At 45.4% G+C, this 21,214-nt stretch overlaps 1 protein-coding gene across 2 annotated transcripts in view; it reads right to left on the bottom strand.

Moving 5' to 3' along the window:
• arhgap46a (Rho GTPase activating protein 46a) overlaps nucleotides 1-21,214 on the bottom strand; it is a 33,896-nt gene that overhangs the window by 7,136 nt on the left and 5,546 nt on the right. The window contains exons 2-4 of one of the 2 annotated variants that reach the window (XM_083939365.1): nucleotides 13,364-13,870; nucleotides 3,035-4,529; nucleotides 133-799 (exon numbers count right to left, since the gene is read on the bottom strand). In XM_083939365.1, the coding sequence (XP_083795491.1) occupies nucleotides 133-799; nucleotides 3,035-4,529; nucleotides 13,364-13,870 (2,669 nt within the window). The remainder of the gene's footprint in view (nucleotides 1-132; nucleotides 800-3,034; nucleotides 4,530-13,363; nucleotides 13,871-21,214) is intronic. The other variant, XM_083939366.1, reaches the window with a different exon arrangement.

Raw genomic sequence — 21,214 nt, 5'->3', positions numbered from 1 at the left:
GTATGCTACATGTGTGAAAGGCAAACTATACAATGTCCAAATCTGATTCGTCGGACATTGTCTGGAGATTATATGAGAAAATAGCACAATCAGACAACACAGGGAGGTACAGAAGGAAGAAAGTTGACCCACCCTGTTGCTCAGTCTGAGACTCACATTTCTTGTCGCTGGTTGGCTCTGTGTGTCTCTGGATGTAGCCCTCCAGGTAGCAGCGGAACTTGGGCGAAGGGGCAAAGAATGCCAAGCTGACGGCCATTAGCTCCCAGCCTGCTGCCAAGCTTCTGGGGGTGGCATTGCCTGTGGTCTGCCTCACCAGCTGCACATACAGCTCGTCCCGCAGCCCCGGCATGTCCCAGCACTTGGTGACGATGAGGAGGGCAGAGTGACGGCGGTCTAGACGCGAAGGCCTGTCTCCCATGTAGGCCTGCACCAATTTGAACATCTCACAGGCCTCCTTCCTGACGGCGCGGTTGCTGGTGACTAGCATGGGTTTTTTGATGGATCCACGGTTCCATGACAGCATGTTGGCGATTGAGACACGCCGACGGAACAGGCCTTGTGTGTGCATGTTGAGGTGCTTGCTGGCCCAGTCCTCCATGCCCAAGTCAGGGGGTGGGGGCTGCCGCAGGGTGGCATAGGAGAGCTGGTAGGAGGATCCCCGTGCTCGTCCTTCTGCGCCATCACCTCCCTCTCTGTTGTCATGATTGGCAGGGCGGTGAGGGCCTAGGGAGGCGGTCCGTCCATCGACCATGCCTTTCTTCCTGCTGTCCAACTGAGCCTGAAGTTCTAGGGTGCCCGCCTGCAGGGGGACAAGAGGTGAACATGAGATAAAGAAGAAGAGATTTAGAGAGGAAGAAGAGGAGACAGTGGGTGAGGCAACAGAGGTACAAACTGTGCGTGTGCAGCTGCAAAGCCTTCACTGTGTCGCACTAGGAGCTGTGCTGCCTTTCACCTACTGTGCTCTGCTCTGCAGTGCTGGGGCTTGAGGGGGAATTGTTGCAGGATCGGTACATTCAATTCCTGATGCCAGAAAAGAATTGTACCGGGAAAGAAATCTCCCCAAATCCTCATGAACCCTGGCCTCAAGAGCAGGTGACCAGATAGTGGCGTAACAGTCCTTAAATGCCCCTGCCTTCACCAGGCTCCCCTACCCTGCAAAACCAAAACTATGCTCTAGACCTCCCTGTGATCCCTGCAGCTCAGTTTATGACTGTAAGGAGCACCTCAAACTCCCTTAATAGAGAAAGCCAGTAACCCAGATATGCTCTGCAAACAGCCAGGAACAACACCAAACCTGAGCCAGAACCAATGCACAAATGTATAAATGGAACATAAAACGCATAGACATTTCTTTTCAATGAGGCCCTGATGCAATATGGAGCTCACAAGTGCCAGACAAGCTGGACTTTACATTTTGGTTTCTCACTCAAATGGAGCAGATGTGAAGTTCAGCTTTGGCAGAGAGTTTATACGGTCGTACAAAGTTGATGTTTTTTTTTTTTAAATGGGTGAAAGAGGTCAACTTCATAAGATCAAATGCAACAAAGCACATGTTTAACTTGGGAATGTGCAACTTCTGCTTTCAGTAAATTACACTGTTTTACAGATAGCTTACAGATGCACCAGCACATGATGGTGATTTAGTCATACTATGGATTGCGCCACAAAAAACAGTGGAAAATGCTCTCAGTTTTAAAAACATGAAATATTCATGGCTTTTGTGAAAATGGACAGTTTCATTGCATCTTGCTTTCAGCAAGAAAAGAATGTTCACATATGGAAATAAAGAACTACTCATACATAGCAAGCCATAATCTGAGAGTGTGATATAACAGCAGGTCTGAGGAACATTCCAGGACAGACTTAGGGGGCCCGCTCAGTACTCCTTGGCTGTTGTCTAAAATGCTTAGTGGTACCAATACGCCTTGGTACCAGTCGGCCTCCTCTTCCTCCTCCTCATCTCCCTGCCAAGCCTAGGCCATATGGGCCGCAGCAGCTTTCCTTCCTGACCAAGGGAAGCCATGTCCTGAATCTCTCTGGCCTGGTATGGGCCACATATGCCCAAGCAAAGAGCTGGCATATGAGTTTACAGTACCTATAAAGCAGGGCAGATGGACGGTTGTAAGAGGATGATAGGTAATGCTGGGACTGTGGCCATTATAGTCAGCATTGGCCAGCCTGCCCACTGCCTAAATGTCCTTGGGACATTTAGACACTTAAGATTGGAATGTAAAAGGCATTACACACAAAATGCTCTGTGTTCATTTCAAAGAGACAGATTAGCCTTCCAGTTTTCATCCCACAGCTCCCTGCTGAACATTCATTATTATTGTTGCAGAGGTGCAATGGGAAAGCCTCTGAAAATAACACTCTAATGTATGGTGGTATGGGATGTAATTATGTTGCAATGGGGGATTTGGAGATTACAAGTAGCAGATCGTGGAAGTAGCGCCAAATGCTGCTACTTATGTAACTGTTTTGAAAAGTCAAATAGCTCTTTCATCTTCGATCATGTGCACCGTTTGTAAGGACCCTTGACGTCAGAATAAGACTCCCTGTGATTCCTCCACATGTGTCTCTTTGTATTTTAGGGCTCTGCAAAGTCATAATATAACCAAATGTTGTGTTGTCTGGGGTTTTAAGATTCTGATCTGCTCCCATAGTCAAGAGCAATATTTCTGCTCAGTCACACAATCTGTCCTGACACAGTGTGACTGAAATCTTCTCTAATCTGATAGAGAATCTGGCGAGATATCAGTAATTGGAGCACTTCCAGACACACACACAGAGACACACACACAGAGACACACACACAGAGACACACACACACACACACACACACACACACACACACACACACACACACACACACACACACACACACACACACACACACACACACACACACACACACACACACACACACACACACACACACACACACACACACACACACACACACACACACACACACACACACACACACACACACACACACACACACACACACACACACACAAGGGGTCTGGGTTACCTGGGAGGGCGGTCCTTGGATCTCTGGTGAGGACAGGCTGGCCTGGCTATTCACACTCATTTCCAAGGTGTCCACCTTTTCATACGTCCTTTTCTGCCTCCCTGGTATCTCTAGAGGGGTCAGCGCAGGGTTTCCATGGTTACCTGCCCTACTCAGTAACCGAGGAGCGCCGGTGAGTTCCTCTCGTGAAGCGCACCTGCTTGCTGACCCCCCTCCCACTCCTCCGTACCACCTGAGGGAGTCTGCAGGGGAGCGCGTCCGAGGTACAACTACCCTCTCCCCAATTTCTGGGTCCAGCCCCGCTCTCACCTCCCTCATTGTGTTGGAGCGACTCACCACCTCCCTCATCTCGGCCATGAGTCTCTCGTTGAGGGCGCACAGCTCCCCGCTGCTGCCTACTGACCCTGGCCTGCCTCCTGCCCCACCACCGGCTCCCACCCTCCTCCTGCTTTTTCTTCTTAGACTTGGGGAGGGGCCGGTGGAGTAACCAGAGTCTTGATAGTTTGCAGTGGCCTGGGGGGTTGAGGAGGGGAAGTCCTGCGAGGCCTGGCTGCTCTGCCTGCTGTGTCGGGCCTCCATGGCGCGCTGGACAGTTGCCTCAAGGACCCGCCAGCTTTGCTTCTTGTCCAGTGTACTAGGGCCTGGGGTTCCTGGGGTCCCTGGCTCTCTGTCCCTCAACTGGCCTCGAACCTGGGGCAAAGAGTGAGCTTGGGGCAAAGAGTGAGCTTGGGGCTGGGGCTGGGGCGGGGGCCCGGGCTGGGGATGTGGCTGAGGCTGAGGCTGGGTCAAGACATGATCCTGCTTTGAGTCAGGGGAAGGGGTACGTATGGGTACAGGAGACCCAGATAGGAGCCCCTGTTTGGGGTCCACGTTGATCATGTGCTTGATGCACTCCAGACCAGCTGGGCTGTAGTCAGAGGCAGAGGGATTCCTTCTGTGTCTGGACCCTGGATGAGATGAACCAGGGTGCTGGAGGTGTCTGGGTTTTTGGAGGCTATGGGTAGGTGTCAGGCGAGACAGAGGTTGTCCGTTGTACAGGTGCGCCCCCTCTACCTCCATGTCTGTTGGGGGTTCATCATATATGGGACATTCTGAAACTGGCTCGTCATAGATTGGGGTAGTGCAACCATACTGAGGAGAGACGGGGCATGGTGTGCTGGTCTGTGACCTGTGAAGGAGCGGACTGGGATGGCTATTGTCTGATGTCACCAAACAGAAGCTGCCATTGCTGCCTTTTCTCAGGTGATGGGCCTGACGTGTGTCAGTTGCCATTTTGCCAGAAGGGGCAGTTTTATATCCCTGGGTAGAGCTTAAGTGTCCTCCTTGGGTCTTGTTGTTAGAGGGGTGGAGGGTGAACGTGTTAGCTTTGCCGTGTGCACTGAGCTGGACGTGCTGCTGCAAGGCTGGGATGGGCTGGGTACGGCTCATGCTGTTCACTTTCACCAACATGGCTGCCTTAGAACCAGGTGCAGGCTGCCATCTTTGAGAACCATCCCTAAAAGGGAGAATAAAATGAGCAGAATGAGATTTCACATTGGCCAAAGCAACACAGTATATATAAAGTCTATAAACACCCAAAAGTCAACAGACTGTGTCATAAAAGCACTATCATCATATACAATCATACCAAGGCATGACGCCATTTGCTATATTTCATCTATTTAAAATCCCCCAAAGCTGACAGGGCTGGGAAAATCAGCAGCAATCCACAAATTCCTCTCCAAACATTTAGCTGACCTTCAAAGACATTACTCCATTTTTAGTCTGGCAGCCATAATGGCCTTGTCAAACCCATGAGATAATCACTCTAGTGTGTGTTTTGCAAAAGTGCCTAAAAAAACCAAGTTACTGAACACAACACATCTCACTGAAACCCCTGCACATTTAAAGTGTGGGTATGGCTCTGGGGAATATACATAGGGTAAAGTTAATTTAAAGTAGTTGATGTTTGACTGTTGAAGTAGCTATTGTTTCATCACATCATCTGGAGTTCAGACAAAACAGCGTATGACTATCACATGGCATAAAGGTCTGCCATCTGAATCAGTAAGTCAACAGTTAGACAGTAAACCAACAAGCCACATGAAAAGAGGTTGATCTGAGAGAAGTCAGGATTGTAGTAGTTCACAGCTGAGAATATCTTCACTCAGGTCCAGGGGTTAATTCCTCTCCTTGTGGTTGAGCGGCTGGGCTAACTTCAAACCCAATTGCCCACTGCTAATCCCAGCAACCTAAAACAATCTGCCATCAATCTTGTCACGCTGCTCTGGTTCGCTACCCTGCACTCGGCTGTCCCCTCATAATCTTCCCCTGCAATCAGGACTTTTCATTCCTTGACTGATCAAGAACTTGCCCTTTTAAACCAATGAGCAAGGGTATTATTGCACATACACGCATGGACACAATTGGCGACTGTCCTGAGTAAGACACGTGACACAGTGAAGAATACACAAGCTCAGTAGATTTCCTCTCTTAATCAAAGGTCATACAGGTAAATAAAGTGGAAGGCAGGCAGGCAAAGGAGACTGATCTCCCTTCCCTCCTACTTGTTCTTAACATTAAGTGAGGTTAATTAATTGGACCAAAGCGGATCACCCTATGTCCTTGTCAATCTAAATAAACAGAGATCAGTCTGAGTAAGTGTCCAAAGGCTTCCCTTCTCCAAGAGCACTACGGCTTAGTTGAGAGTTGGGCTGTAAAGGCAGTAAGAGGACGCAGAGGGAGGAGGAAAGAGGCGGAGTGACCCCCCTCTCCGCCACACATCTCTCTGGAACAATGCTGAAACAATTCCCCTGAGGTCCTCAAGCCAACGGCAAACTTCCTTTTAGTCCTTCGAGCTACAGCTCGCCATTCTCTCTCTGTCCTTCTTTCCGGGCCCTGTGACACCCCCATCTATAGAGTGAGTCACACCACCTCAGCGGTTTGAATGTAAACAGTCTCTCATCTTCAAACGGTTCCATGGATTCACCATACAGGCAGACACGGCCTATAAACAGCTGGATCTCAGCCACCTGGCACAGCACCAGGACAAACTGCCACAACCACTGTTGTTGGGAATGATCCAAGGCCCCCAACTCTCATGAATGTTTACTGCCTAAATAACACATAACACACACACAGACAGCCATGTGTGAAGACAAGAAGCTCTGATGGATGGGATTCACCCCAAACCACCACTGTTTAGTTGTTACAAGCAAGTGTGAGTGTGTTTGGTGACACGGGGTGGTGAGGGGGTGGATAGGTGACAGCTGTAAACATGAGAAGCCACTGTTTGTACTCTTTGAATCAGTGTATGTTTTCTCACTCTGGTCCTGTCAAGCAGGAGGAGGTGATACAAATGCTACAAAATCATTCCCACCTCAGCAGCTGACAATTCAGCGCCCGTTTGCTACGACAGGAACAGCTCACACATGAAACGGCTCTTCTTATAATTGGACGACCAAAAAACACAGCGGACCTCACACATTAAACCACAATAATCAAATTCCCCTTCCATTAATCACAAACAGGTTAAACCTTGTTGTTCACACGTAAAATAATAATCTGGGGTTCATGTAATGGCCGACTATATAAAACAACATGAATCTGTCCTCTATGTTCTTGGTGGGTGGGTGACAAACTTTATGAGGACTGACCCTGAGATAGTAGTGACCGCTACTTCCTTTCTGACGAGGTCCTCTGGAGGGTTTGAGAGAGGGCTTCCCCATATTCAGCACAAACAGGAAATGCCTAATGTAATGCTCACACACTGCACCCAGGGCGGAAGTATGGGCTAAATCTTAATTATAGGGAGCTTTAAGAGAGCTTTACAAAATGTTTCACATCATACATGGGAAATTATATATCCGGACCCCAGTAGGTCCTTAGATTCTCCGTCTTCATGTCCAAAAAACACAACACTGTATACTTCTTTATCATTTCTTCCTGTCCATACAAACACTAAATTATATCTTATAATAAATTCGGTACCAACGTTAAACAACCTATTCTTCAGGGACTGAAACTGAACACTTTCATAGGCCTGTGAGGAAGTCCAGCTCACAATGTTGGGAGAGAGGGATTTTGTCAGGCTTTGTCTCTGTTGTCTGCCTACCATTGTCCCACTCAGGCTCAGCAAAGGTCTAGCATGTTCACACCCTCCAGCACTGGCACATTATGTTGGATGTCAGCAGGGAGTTTTGCGCGATGATCATCGCGATCACATCGGGGCCGGTAGCCAACTCCAACAGTAAGGCTTTACAGTGTCTTCGATCTCTATCCAAAGCCTATAATCCCATTACACAGCTAGAACAACACTTACATATCAGTAAACCTCAGGTCAACCAAATAAAATATGATTACAAACCCTGAACCCTGAAAGAGGGACAAAGGCTGTACAATGGTGAGAAAATACAACAGACCAAGAGTGGGGAGACGATTTGTGTGGGGGGGAGGGTTGGGGGGTGAAGGAGAGGAGAACAGAGCTCTTGTGAGACAAAAGAGGAGGGTGTGAGCTTGTGTAAATGAGAAGGGGTGGGGATTAGTCGTGGGAGAGTGCGGCAAGGGAATGAGCGGGAAGGCTGGCATTCCTCAGGGCTCATTCAGGGGCCTCTGTGGCAGTGTTGAGAGCCGCACACAATGCATGGCTGTGCCATCGTCCCGGAGACGCCTCCCTTAGTGACGGCAATGGAGCGCAAGTAGGGGGAGAGAAAGATGACAAAGAGACTGAACCTGAAAAAGCCGTCTTTAACCCCCAGAGACAGGAAAACAGACAGGCTCTTATGTAACACTGAACACGCCTGGACTTTACTCTAACCATAATGAAAGTTGTTTGGAAAGGGTGTGTTGCCTGCTAGTAGCCCACCTGTCAGGTGTTGAATGTTAGCTGAAGGTGGAGATTATGCACAGCAATTTATCACCGAGGTTAAAAGAGACAGGATAATTATGACTGGGAGATTTTTCTAAATGCCTCGCTGTTTGCAAAGAGATAATCTCCATTTCATCTGTTTCTCAAGCACACACACCTATCTACCTTCACCCACATATACACTTACAAACCAGTTCATTCAGAGCCGGGAGCTAGCATGTGAGACCTTGAGGAAGACAGAAATGTAAGATAAAATGAAGTTAGAGGCCCTTTGGAAACCAACAGGGTAATCTGATTGTCCTCTGGGGCAGCAAATCAACTTAACAGTCAGCAAATTTCAATTAGTCTCAGCAGCTCTGATGTCTCACACCCACAAACACAGTCCTAGATACTTCTGCCACTGTTTTGAATGTCGCTGTGGTCAGGTCGTCTCAATAACCAACTAAATATACTATGGGGACTCTGCCATCAGCAGATGTTCTGTCTCTCCTTACTTTCCTGACTGGAATAACTGCTGTTGGAAAAGCCATCAGCTGAGTCACTTTGGCGGATATGGATTTGGAAGCTCTTAAATATACCTCCTGGGAATAGAGGGGTCTGAAAAACAGGGGTTATTATTAACATCGGCTTGACAGGAAGAGGAAATGAGGTCGCACAGGCCAAGCTTCTGCTGCACAAACACCTCAGAGCACAAACCAATGGGATCACTGCGATCTGAGTATGAAGGAAACTGGAAAGACAAAGAGGATTTGCTGAGGACAATGTTTAAAGCAGATTTTTCTTATCACTTTAGACATGAAAATATCGAGCAGGAGCATGAATATAATTTATCATATCAGATAAGAGACGAAGCTGGTAGTCTCCTAGTTCCTGTCAGGCACCTCTAGAGAGCCAGCTGTCCTGCAACAGCTGAAGTGACGCACCTCCCTCCTCTGAGCCAAGATGTCTACCAGTTGTGCATGTCTGTGACTCCTGCAGCCCGACCCCCAGAAGAGTGTTGGGCTGGGCCAGAGGACAGCTACTTGGATCATTTTGAAATCACAGGATGAGGCTCCAGAGAGACGCCTGCCTCGAAAATGTATCTGCAACTCTTTTTGTGAGGGCAGATCCATGAAATCACAGTTTGGAAGTTCAAAACTGGATCACACAAACAGAACTTGTTCCAATCTCAGGCTACATCTGCACTACACTATTACATTTTCATTTTAAAATAGTGTTTTAAAACAAAAAAAGTTTTAGCTCGGTATCACAAATAAACTCTTACAACTTAATACACCTGAAAACGTCTCATGACGGTTTACATTTACATTCACTGAGCATGCGTGTGTCGGTGTAAACAGGAAGAAGACTAAGGTTACTTTGTGGTTGTCTTATTACACATCTACATGTTGAAAATACAGAAAATACTTCAGAAGAATAAAAGGAATGATGAATAGTTAGATCAGACATTTCTGTGCTAGGATCGATGACGAGGTGGAATTTTTACTGAGAGTAACACATGAGTAAAAGGCAGTGGAAAACATAGATTGGGAAAAGTTGCAAAGCAAAGGTAGCAACCTATCCGAGCAGTTCAAGGAGGATTATCCTAAGAGAAGGGAAATCACAAGAGGTATGTCAACTTAACTAACCCAGAAGACTGACGTTGGTCTCTGCATTATCGTTTCCAAATGTAGGATGGTGGATGTTAGAGCCAGATATCAGTCTATCACAGAGATATCGGTAACTATCGGTAGAAGTTAAAACGTTTTCTGATACGTATCGATATGACTTGTTTGTATGGATAGTATATGTGTAATATTGTTTAGTATTCTTTAATAAAGTTTTTTGTTTAGGAGAGCAGCCCTTTACAGAGTCATATTGGTGCACAGTTCATATATTAAAGTTCTATTATCATTCCAGCTAAAAAATTCACTACATCAGCCGTCATATCGTTGAATTTTCCATTCTCATAGATATGATCAGGGACACATAAAAGCAAAAAAGCAACAGCATGGTAGTAAACAATAATATCCCATTAGAAATGGATGTGAGTGGACATCCTGTAAGCAACCTGAAAAATATGTCTGCATGCTGAAAGTCAGCTGAGGCAGTCAGAGTAGTATGCCTGAGGCCAGTTTACATGTGGCGCCAACACTGGAGATATTCTACTACTACTCAGAACCAGATAGAGAAGTTAACTGTAAAAGCAGCATTTTAGTGATTTCTAAAAAAAGAAAAAACTAAAAGAGATCACAAGTTCAAAGTGCACATTTTTCGCAAAGGGGGAAAAATAGACTGATATAAAAGACCATCTGGAAGCAGCTGAAAATGAGCTTACCACACCAGGAGAGTAGAGATGAAACATGTCTTTCTAGTGTGCGTAAAGATTTTGTGGGTAGGTCCTCAGAGTGACGGGAGATGAAAAGCGTGAGGCTTGTGCTCGTTCAGTAAACATGTAGGCAATGTGTGATTCATTAAAAACTTTAAAACTTTATCTACCCCATAAGACGCCCCCTCGTTTCCTAAATAAACCCGCTGGTGATTTCTCCTACATGACTCACAGGTAGACAGTCTCAAGCACATGAGTGGAAGCTAGTTTTGTTTGGGCTGTTTTATACTTTTGCTTTCATGTAGAAGAAAAAAGCCTCTAAAACTTCCCCAGAATAGAAATGAAAATGAAAATGAAAATGAAATGTTTCCAGTTCTGTTTTTTAAGTCAGTGCCATCAGACACTTGTCACCTTTGGTGAGAGGTTCCTAGGTTTCCCAGAAGTCCAATACTAAAATTAGACCCACTGAACTTGTTGTATATAAAGTCAGCTTTATTGTCTCCTCTTTAATGTGTAGAAGCTGATGGTTTGGAAACATTGGTGTATTTTTACATACAAATAAACAATAAAACAACCAACACAGAGTTGAGGTTTTTGTTACTTTTATCCCCAACTCTGTGTATGCTTTTGGAATCTTTTTAAAAGAAATCTGAAACCAGGGAACAATCAGGAAAAGCGAGTTTTAAGTGTCTATTGTCAGTATAACCGCCATAGATTGAATGCTGGTCCACTGCTATATCATTACAGGGTTAAATGAGAGGGAACATACAAGTCATTTGGCGTTCTTCTCCATTCAATATACCTAGATTTGCTAGAGAAAGCGCTCAGTTGACCCTGCAATTTAAGTGAGAGCCTTTGTTCCTTTTAGTGGTCCATTATGAGCCCCCAGGCCAGCACGTAAGACAAAAGAGTCTGTGACCCTGATGTGAACCACCTTGGGTCACTTCTGGGGTGTCTTTCACCAGGCTGTCATGTGTCCTCAGCAGACTTTAACATGCACTCAACCTCAGCCAGTCTCCTGTAGCTTGATAGCTCATTGAACAAGAGCCCACACACAATGACAGAGGGACATACGCACAAACAAATCAGCACCATCTATGATGAAATCCCACACAGATGTGATCTGGTTGATGACACACAAACATGTACTGAAAGGTGGGTGAGATTCAATGCAGATGTTAGTTGATCTGTAACACCTTTAGGTCCTACACCATGTAAAGAGATCAGTGTGACTCAGTTTCCAGTGCACATAACCACATGTGACTGACATGTTTACCTCTGGAGACCATGGTATTTTCCTGATGAGCTTCACAGGCTCAAAGTACCCAGAAAATCCCAGGACATGTGATAAGACTTGGCCAATGAGTAACAGATTTGGCACTCACTCAAATCGACACATAAGCATGAACATGGACGAATACAAAGATAGGTGCTTTACAAAGACGACCAGAGACAGACAGGGAAAGGAAGTGGCGTCAACCAACCAGTGCTTAGAATAACACACAGGGTGTGTTGTGTGGAAACTTTGGAATCTCTTCTATCTACTATCAACAGATACATTAATAGCCTGGAACAAATAGGAACTGGTTTTGGAAGAAGAGGGATTGTCACATCTCCACAAAGAACAGCATTGTTTTTCAAAAGGTCAGAAGCTAATAACATTTCTCCACTGAAATTTTACAGAGAAAAAATGTGACGGCATGTCTAAAATAGCTGAGACGTGCAAACCAAACATTGAGGAACTTTGAACAATGACATAACCCATTAATCTATGGAACTAAAAAAAAAAAAGTTAGGACTGGAAGTAGCATGATCCAAAAAAGGAAGAAGATATTCTCATTAAAGCCCCTAACACTCCTCTGTTCTGAGTGGCAAAGAACAATTAGCTAACCTCAAACCACCCTTCCAACTCTTCATTTAAACTTTCTCCCTTGCTCTCACCCATTGATCCTTGTCATCACCAATAAGGCGGGCCACTAACTGAAGAAAAGCATTTCTCAGAGTTTGTTTTCATCCATTTTGAGCTGTCACATTCCACCGTCTCTGTGCATTTCGTGGTGGTTTCTAATTACCTGCTAAGAGATGGAGGCTGGTGAGCATGTGAAGGGCCATATGGCTAAGTAGGGTATCAAGCCTCTGTGGGCTAAAGACTCCTCAGCCTTTCCCTGAGGAACACAGCTGGTCATTGTTTTAAGGGAAGACGGAAAAGGCTCTGGGAGTCTCACTCCCCATACGCACCAAAGGTAATGTGACAAGGCCTCCAGTAGTGTCATTCAACAGCCATGGCTGACCAATTAGTTACCCCTCCACCTTTACGTAATCTCAAAGGATCAGGGGGTCAGAGGAGAGACCTCCTAAGGGCCAAGGTGAGGTACAAGAAGAGCCAAGAGGAACCGGAGAGCCAGAGTCGCCATGGTAGAGCCTCTGAAAACCAGCAGGGTTCGCCTTGTTTATGTGCAGCTGGAATGCAGTGGTTCTGCTTGCTATTAACCACAGACAACACTCTCTCACATGCCTCTCATGCATGCACATTTAAGCTCTCACCCATACGGGGCGTTACAGTCTTTAATGGCCTGGGGCCTAGATTTGTTTTAGGAAAATGAAATGAGCATTGGAGCAGAGCGGGGCGGGGTCGTGGTGAGTACACAGAAGGACACTAAGACGGCCTCAGTGGCCTTGTGCCAGAGGAAACAGAAGTGGCATGTCAAGAATCCGGCTTGGAGGGAAGAGATGGTGGTTTGGACAAGGCCACAACGGCAAGCACATGATGGGGTCTCTGAATGACTTACTGTTAGGGGCTGCTCTGCACCAGTTACCCTAGCGTGCGGGTCGTGTCGTGCTCAGGAATATAGCTGACCGTGCTCCCCATTTGGTAGCGATTTGCTTAAATGACTGAGCACGGTTCACAGGGAATAGTATGGAAACATGGGACATATGGAATGTTCAGATAAGTGAGAACAAAAATAAAAAAGCAGTTTGAGTTCAGCGTGCGCGGTCAAAAGTCAAAATAATCCTGCAAGTTCTCATGGCAGAAGCATTTGAAAGTCATTACGACTCAATATGCCACATGCTGCGATGACTATCACATTTCCTGGTAATTTGATCCACTAATGATTAAGCACAATTCCCTTTCCAGACTTACTGTAGAGGCTACTGCAGGTTTGGTCGGGCTTACCTCTGTGGGTCTTTAGTGCCATCTGTGCTGTTTTCGGCGCTGCTTCCATCTCCCTGCAATCTGGTGTCCACTGCCGGGTCCAGCTCATGGATGGCAGCCTCCTCATTGGTCTCCAGGGTTCTGGGGACAGGGCTGTCTCCGTCCAGCTCGGGCAGAGGTGTGAAGCGCCCCTGGCTCCCTACACTACTGATACTCCCCGTGGTCCCATGGTTGTGCCTGTCCACGCCCCCTCCAGCGCGCTTGGCCTCACTGCATCGCCTCATGGCCTGGAGCTGGGAGAGGGGCACGATATCGGCTCCCTGGGGTCGATGCCAGACAGTGCGGCGCCCTGTAGAGTTGTAGTAGTAAAAGCGGCCACTGTGGGCGTCAAACAGCTCCCACCACTGGTTCCCGTCTGCCTGCCGGACAGGAACACCTGAGGGGGGATCCCAGCCGCACTCACCAGTGGTCAGGTTCACATACATACGCTCACGGGAGCGTGGCTCCAGGATCTCCACCCAGTCAGAGCTAAATGAGAAGAAACAAAGTAGAGGGTAAAGTATTATTGACAGCTAAAAATGACAACAGATAATTCACCAGCAGGATACGATAAAGCATTAGAGGCCACCGTCACGCCTCAGTACTAATCAACTCGACAAGCAGTAAACAACTCACACTGTTTGACAGACCAGGAAGCCCAGAAAATACCCACTTGCCCATATGGAGCGAGTATCAATGTTTGTGTCCCCTACATGCTTCCATCTGTGTTTGCCGGTTTGTGTGTGTGTGTGTGTGTGTGTGTGTGTGTGTGTGCGCGCGTGTGTAAGCGATGATGTCATCTCTTTGGTAGGCAATGGAGCGGCAGGAGTGATGGTGTGTGTGTGTGTGTGTGTGTGTGTGTCTGTGTGTTTGTGTGTGTGTGTGTGTGAGAGTATGTGTGAGTTGGCGTTTCCTTAATTAGGGGACAGGTGGACATGCTCAGTGAGACACCAGGCATGGTGTCAGCAGTGCCCAAAGAGAACCATACGCTCCGAGTGCTACTAACGCAAAAACCACCGAGCTTAACTACAACCACAGAGTGGCAACAGCCAGCTCAGCACAATACACTCAGACAACAAAAAAGAGACAGTGGAAAGGAGAGGTGCAGAGAAAGTCGACCTAGTTTGCAGGAAAGTACACATGCAAAAAGCACAAATAAAAGAGGAACAACCAATTACACACAGTTAGGCCATGAACTGAATTTAAGAGAAATATAGTACACTATTTGTGTGAAACAAAGTATGTGGCATACGATAACTGAATGATATCACCCTATATTACAGGTATATGATGTAGCTACCTACATAAAATCAAGGTCAATAAATATGTCTGACAAGAAATAAAGGACTGCAGTTTGCTGGTGCTATATATCCAGGTCATGCAACTCTTTAGTGGGCTCCTTTATGTCTCCTTTGATCTTGTTCCCTAATGCATGCCTTAACTGTGCCAGCAAATACATGTGGGAACAGGAACACCGCAAACAGCCAGCAAGAGTCCTTTCCCCAGTCTAAGACACAGTAGATGTCTAGATCAGAGCCAGAGAAAGGACTCAAAATATCCAATAAATCACAACGCTCCTTTCTTGTCTCACATAATGAACACTTGAAGGTTTTGGCAAAGTTAGGTCATTTCTCTTCCTCTGTATCCCACCCAACTATAGCCTAGTATCTTTGAGAGAAAAGTACCAGTGGGGAGGAATTAGTGTCACAGGTTTGGATATTTTCCCAGCTTTCTCAGGACAGAGAAACTTTTCTTCTCCCTGTCACGGATGTTTGTGACAGCGAGGCTGCTGTCCAGGCTACCTGTGATGATCAGAAGGTGCAGCTTAGCAAGGATAAGAGTGTCTACAATGTCCACAACATATACCCACATTCGTTCCTCATGTGCCTGCCAAGTCAACCCTGTGTGCACCCCCTGCCTCAGAAATAGACACAGAGGAGTGTGGTGCCAGTAAGGTCTGCCAGGGTTACAATGTCACGTCACTGGGAACAACAGCTGCTCTCTGTTTTAACAGCTAAGTCTTGAGTAATTTGGACGTACCTGTTCATCAAGTATAAAGTATTGATCTACCTTATATCTCTTTGATGTGCTGCCAGCACCGGGGCTCTACATATAACAGCGAGGTAAACACAGAAAGAACATGGAGAGGAAATAGCAGCTTTTCACATACTGTCTCCCTATGTGTCCCACTACTCTGTGGTGAGAAGCCATCTGGTCCCATCTTTCACACCAGAAAAGCAGCCCTGACCTTTGTGGACTAAACATGAAGGGTGGTTTTATACTGTGTGTATAACACACCTGGGATGACAAGAAAATAAGAGGGGAAATGTAGGGGGAAAGCGTACAGCCGTTTTCTCATACGACCACCGGAACTTCCATTTCACACATGTAGCATACAGCAGGGGATTGTCCGTGTCAGACACATGCTTACTAACTGGTTTCGGCCAGGGGAGGCACCTGGTAAAGCGTTCAGAAACACCATGGTCACGTAGCTGTAAGGCTACCCCCTGAAAGTCAGTGAGTCAAATCATCCGCCGGTGACCCCTCAGACAACTTCAAATTCTTCAAGTTGAGTCGCTGTTTTTTTTTTTGTCAGTCTATGTGCATTACATTATATTTATATTCTAGTAGGGCCAGCACGCTGAACAGTGTTTCCCGAAGGTGGTCTACGGATATAAATGGTGACGTAGGAGGTGTTCCCCCAGGCAAACTACGGACTACCACCTATTGAGAAGTGTACTAATATTTATGGATCATTATGAACTGTGAGGGACTGCATTTGGACACATTTCACAATGTTAATGTGGTTGAAATCATCAATGAAATTTGTGTCAGTGGATTTTTCTGATTGCTAGATAGTCTATATGATTTATTTTTTTTAAGGGAAAAAAATGTTCATATTACAGCCAGATTTTGGTTATATGATCAATTTTGAGTCGGCCCGAAAGAGGTTCCCAAATCTTATTGTCTCTCTATTTGCACAGGCTCAATCGGATATTTCACTGACTCGGTACAGTTTGTTTCTTGTCCAGTTCGACTGATACAGACAGTTGCCTTCTAATGTACAGCTCCTCCAGATAATGTCTAGATAAGTTCAGGGAGTGAAAGGGGCTCATGTAGATATCCAAAAATTTGCCAATGTGTTTGTGTTGCAGGGGTTGGATTCAATATAGCAGAGTAGTGTTAACTGTCTGAGGCACCACAATGAGGCCCAACTATCCCAAGATGACTTACAGACTGATTAGATTTGCAACACTTCATGGGAAGGATTCCTCACAAATAATGGGGCATTCAAAGCGGAGGCCAAACAGTCAATACCACCCCACACATACTACTGCCTACATCCTTTTACTGGTCCCGGCCTCCAAAAGAGGCCTTCCCACTCTGAGAAAGTGATCTCTCCATGCTGCATTACTTATTATTCAGTCCTGTTTTTGTCATCACTCTCAGTGAATGCTGTGTTTCAAAATCCAGATAAACAAATCCCTTATTAAGATGCAGTGAAAGAAAACTGAGGCTGTGTTCCCCTCTGGGGTTTTTTTTTTAGTTTCAAAACTCCATGGCATTGATGACACTGGGGAAACGAACACAGGATAGAAATGTCAGGCCGGGTCCTGAACACCCCAACAGGAAACTGGGGTTTGAGGGTCAACAGTGGAGGCAACGGCTGACAAGTTTAGCAGCACGGGGTGTAGTGGTTGCATAAGGGCTGTTCCCTCTGGGTAAATAAACAGCAGTTAGAGCTGAGAGCGAGCCTGCTGGGCTCTGTTGACACGACCAGATAAGCCGGAAGACGGACCAGTCAGGTCCTGAAATTCCTGGAACATCACTTTTGGGAGTACTCAAACAACACGAGTGATGTCCATTACATGGGTTTGTCTCTTACAAAGAGACTTCTCTTTTGCAAGAACTACCAGGACGGCAGTCGACACACTTTGATTTCTCCACAGTTAAAATTAAAATAGAATTATTTCCACCATAACGACTCATGTTCAGAATTAAGTAGCAGACAGACACCATCCTGGTCGCTATAAATTACTGGTGAATAGTTCCTGTCTGTAATTCATCATGTAAATGAACTTCAGCCCATTTAGCTTTAGGCGATTCCCTGACTTGAGAGGCCGACATAGAAGTATAGTGCAGGCCTGAAGTAGTCTGCCTTGTGCTGCAAATGTTCATAAATGGTTTGGAATGCAGTCTGCACCAGCTCAGCGAAGTTGAACTCTGATAGAAATGTTTTATATTGAACTAAAATTAACTTACACACACACACACACACACACACACACACACACACACACACACACACACACACACACACACACACACACACACACACACACACACACACACACACACACACACACACACACACACACACACACACACACACACACACACACACACACACACACACACACACACACACACACACACACACACACACACACACACACACACACACACACACACACACACACACACACACACACACACACACACACACACACACACACACACACACAGCACCTGATTTACCTCCAGGAAAACTCAATCTAATTGAAGCAGATCTGCATGCCAGAGACCGTGTCGGGGGTTTGTGTGGTCCTATACCTAAAGACAGAGTTAAGAGTAGGTTGTTACAGATTTCATTAGAAATATTTAGTAATCTTTCATTGGCACAAGACTTTCCTGAACAGAAACCGGATTTGTTTTCCGAAAGGAATCTATTTTTCCAACAGTGTCCCTTACTGAGAATTTGCATTGCCTGGTGACAATTCTGTGTCAAATTGCTTTGAAAGGTTTGTAAACCTAAGTATGAAATTCAATGTCCTTCTCACTCTTGCGTGTAATAACACACTCTCTGCTCTCCCATGGCACACAGGATCTTTGTCTCCCATTTGGGTCAAGGAGACGCTTCAGCAGCCTATGGTTATTCCATGGCGACTAGAAATAAAGCTTGTCAAATGTAAAAAAAAAAACTCTGCAAATAGAACCTGCTACTGAGACCAAGAGGCCAATACTGACACACCTTCATCTTGTTACTCCCAGTCCCCATGTTCCAAAAGTCTCCTTCTAGAGAAATACTTCATCTATCATCCACAATTTACAGTCAGCTCCAAAAATAACTAGAACTGAAAGCGGTTTCCCAGAGTGAGGGAAACAACAGAATATAGCTCATGGAATCTGCCCCATTGTTCGAAGCCAACGCCAAAGTGCAAATGGCACTTTTCCCAGCAACGGTAAACACAGAGGACTGGACAATACATTGACTAGAAATAGGGCAACAAGCTGCCTTCTGTCATTGTTCAGCTTTGGATTTCAAACAAACCCAAATACCAATGTGGCTGTTGATTTCATCAACAAGATAAACAATACATAGAGAGAAATAAAAGTTCTTTATGTGTAGCATAGAGTTTTGACCGTGTTTAATCAGATAATCTAGAAATGGCTGAAATGCAGCTTCATGCTTCAGTGCCATTGTGGCATTTCTGATGGACAGATAGGACGCCTTCAGAAACCGAGCCAAATGGGGGTATTACTGCAATCATTTGTCCACAGACTAGTTAAGGTGAGATAATACACAAAACCAGCGAGCCAGTAAAGCTCTCAATTACCAATCAGGACTTTTGTGAAGCAACCTCTAACCTTTTCCAACAACAGACTATTCTGAGCTGTTGCTTGTGACTGTCCCTTGTGGGCCAGGGCAGGCTGAGTTCTCACACAGGGCCTGCCATTCATCTAGGAAACCTTAGCACTCTGTTCATCAGGCACAGCAACAAGTGCCAAGGTAGACCCTGGACAGTATATTTACAGACCTGCTATTTCCTATTTAGAGACATAAAGCATCCTTTATCTTCAGATATTGGCCTTAAAATAAGCCACTTCTCAATGGAGAGGAAGATTTTTAAAACATTAAAAAAATGTAGCAACAATGAGAAAACTGCTGCTAATTTGGTCTCTCAGGGCAAAAAACAGAGGCCTGAACCTCAATATAATACAAGAGTCGATCTGCCATAAGCAAACTTCTGTTTGATTATGTATTCATGTACAAAGTCTATTCAGCATGGCTGCTAGGCAACCTCCTTATCTAAATATTGTAAAACAAGAGCAGGGACACGGACCGACTACTGAGTGCTTGGCAGCGGTTCCAGTAGCTGTGACTAACGAAGAGAGTAATTGTAAACTTGGCGTGTTGAGTGCTGTGGCCACAGTCCTGTTTACTGGAGTGAAGAGCGCAGCAGCTCTAGCGTGTGTAACCCCATCAGCAGCAGTGCAAGACATGACTGCACTGAAACAAATTGAGAGCCACTTAAAAATAAATAAATATGGGTTCACTTTCCACTTGACTTTTCTTCTTAAAACCTTTAGTCAGGAGATTTGGTTGCTGGTGTTATGAAATAGGATTTGTTTAAGGGTGTGTATGGGTGCTTGTAGCTTGTTCAGGGTCTTTACATACATGTGACAAAAAAACAGACTGTCATCACCAAAAATAACTACCTTATAGGTAGATTGTGCAAATCTCTTATATCGGCCCTTATTTACGTTGTGACATCAGGTGGCCATGGTGGTTGGGTCAAACAAACACAGAACTTTCAGCCAGGAGACCACTGCTCTTGGCCAAAAGAGAGCGGTGAGATTTTACACACCAACTTCCATCTGTCATGTCATGACATCCGTCACATCATGATCTGTAGCGACATTATGTCCGCAAATTATTTAAGCCAACCAATGAACTTTTACTAACCCTAGGAAGTATTTTTGTTGCCAAAACTTAAGTAGTTCTGTTTCAAAATGAAAATGAAAATAAAACGGACATGCTGGACTATGGGACATGGCAAGAAATGATAGGTCCAGATTGGCATATGTTTGTTTCCACTGAACCAAATGTTTCTATTGGAAACAGAGCTGGGAGGACGTGTATGTGGGTCGTCTCTGTGCAGGATGTGTGAGTAGGCACCCACACTCCACCCAGGCATCCAGAACAATCAGGGGGAGAGTTCACATGTTTCAGATGACATAAAAAACCAGCACCTGTCGTACACACATTCTTTGGTCCTTTTGTTCAACACCTTCCGTTCCTGCAGTGTCACCAGAGTTAGAGGTGAGTAGAATCCATGGCACAAATGGTCCCTCTGCATGTGTATGTCTTGCATTTAATTTAACAACAAACAAACCTGCACAAAGACAGCTTAGTCTGTTATAGAGTAACACGCTTCTGAGAGGCAACTTGGCACTCATCCCCACAGATACCCTCATACTGTCAATGCCTGGGGTTAGGATACTGTATAATTATCTTGTTCTCTGACTTTTAACAGTGACATGCTTTGTGAACCAGACCCATGGGGCATACTGCCTGTCTTGTTTACTCTTCCTGAATTTATACAGGTTTATAGATCATTCTATCAACTCTATGCTGTGTACTTTGGGGCTGCTTTGCCTTGTGGCCAATATTTAGACATTTTTCATGATCAAACGGGTGTGAAAATCAATGGATATGAACTTGAGATGATAAACGACACTTTGAATGAATACATAGATCTATTCTACAGATTTTTTTTTTTCAAAGGCACACTCAAAATTATTACTTATACATTAGATTATACAGATTTTCCAAAGTTAACGTTAAGTTTGTGTGAGATTGTTGCTTGAAACAAACTCAATAAGTTAGCACAGAGAGGGTGGACAGAAATGTTTGCATTTTTATGTGGAAGAAAACCTTTAGTGTGGACATAGGCAGGGTTTTCAAATTGAACCTCATTATTGGTGACATGGCCTAAAAGAAACATACATTTCCTTTCTACCTTACCCCTCCTCCCCTATCCTCTACCC

The sequence above is a fragment of the Echiichthys vipera genome (genome assembly GCF_963691815.1).
Source record: "Echiichthys vipera genome assembly, chromosome: X".
Taxonomy (NCBI): domain Eukaryota; kingdom Metazoa; phylum Chordata; class Actinopteri; order Perciformes; family Trachinidae; genus Echiichthys; species Echiichthys vipera.
Note: the sequence above shows the minus strand (reverse complement) of the source record. Positions and strands in the feature narration are given on the sequence as shown.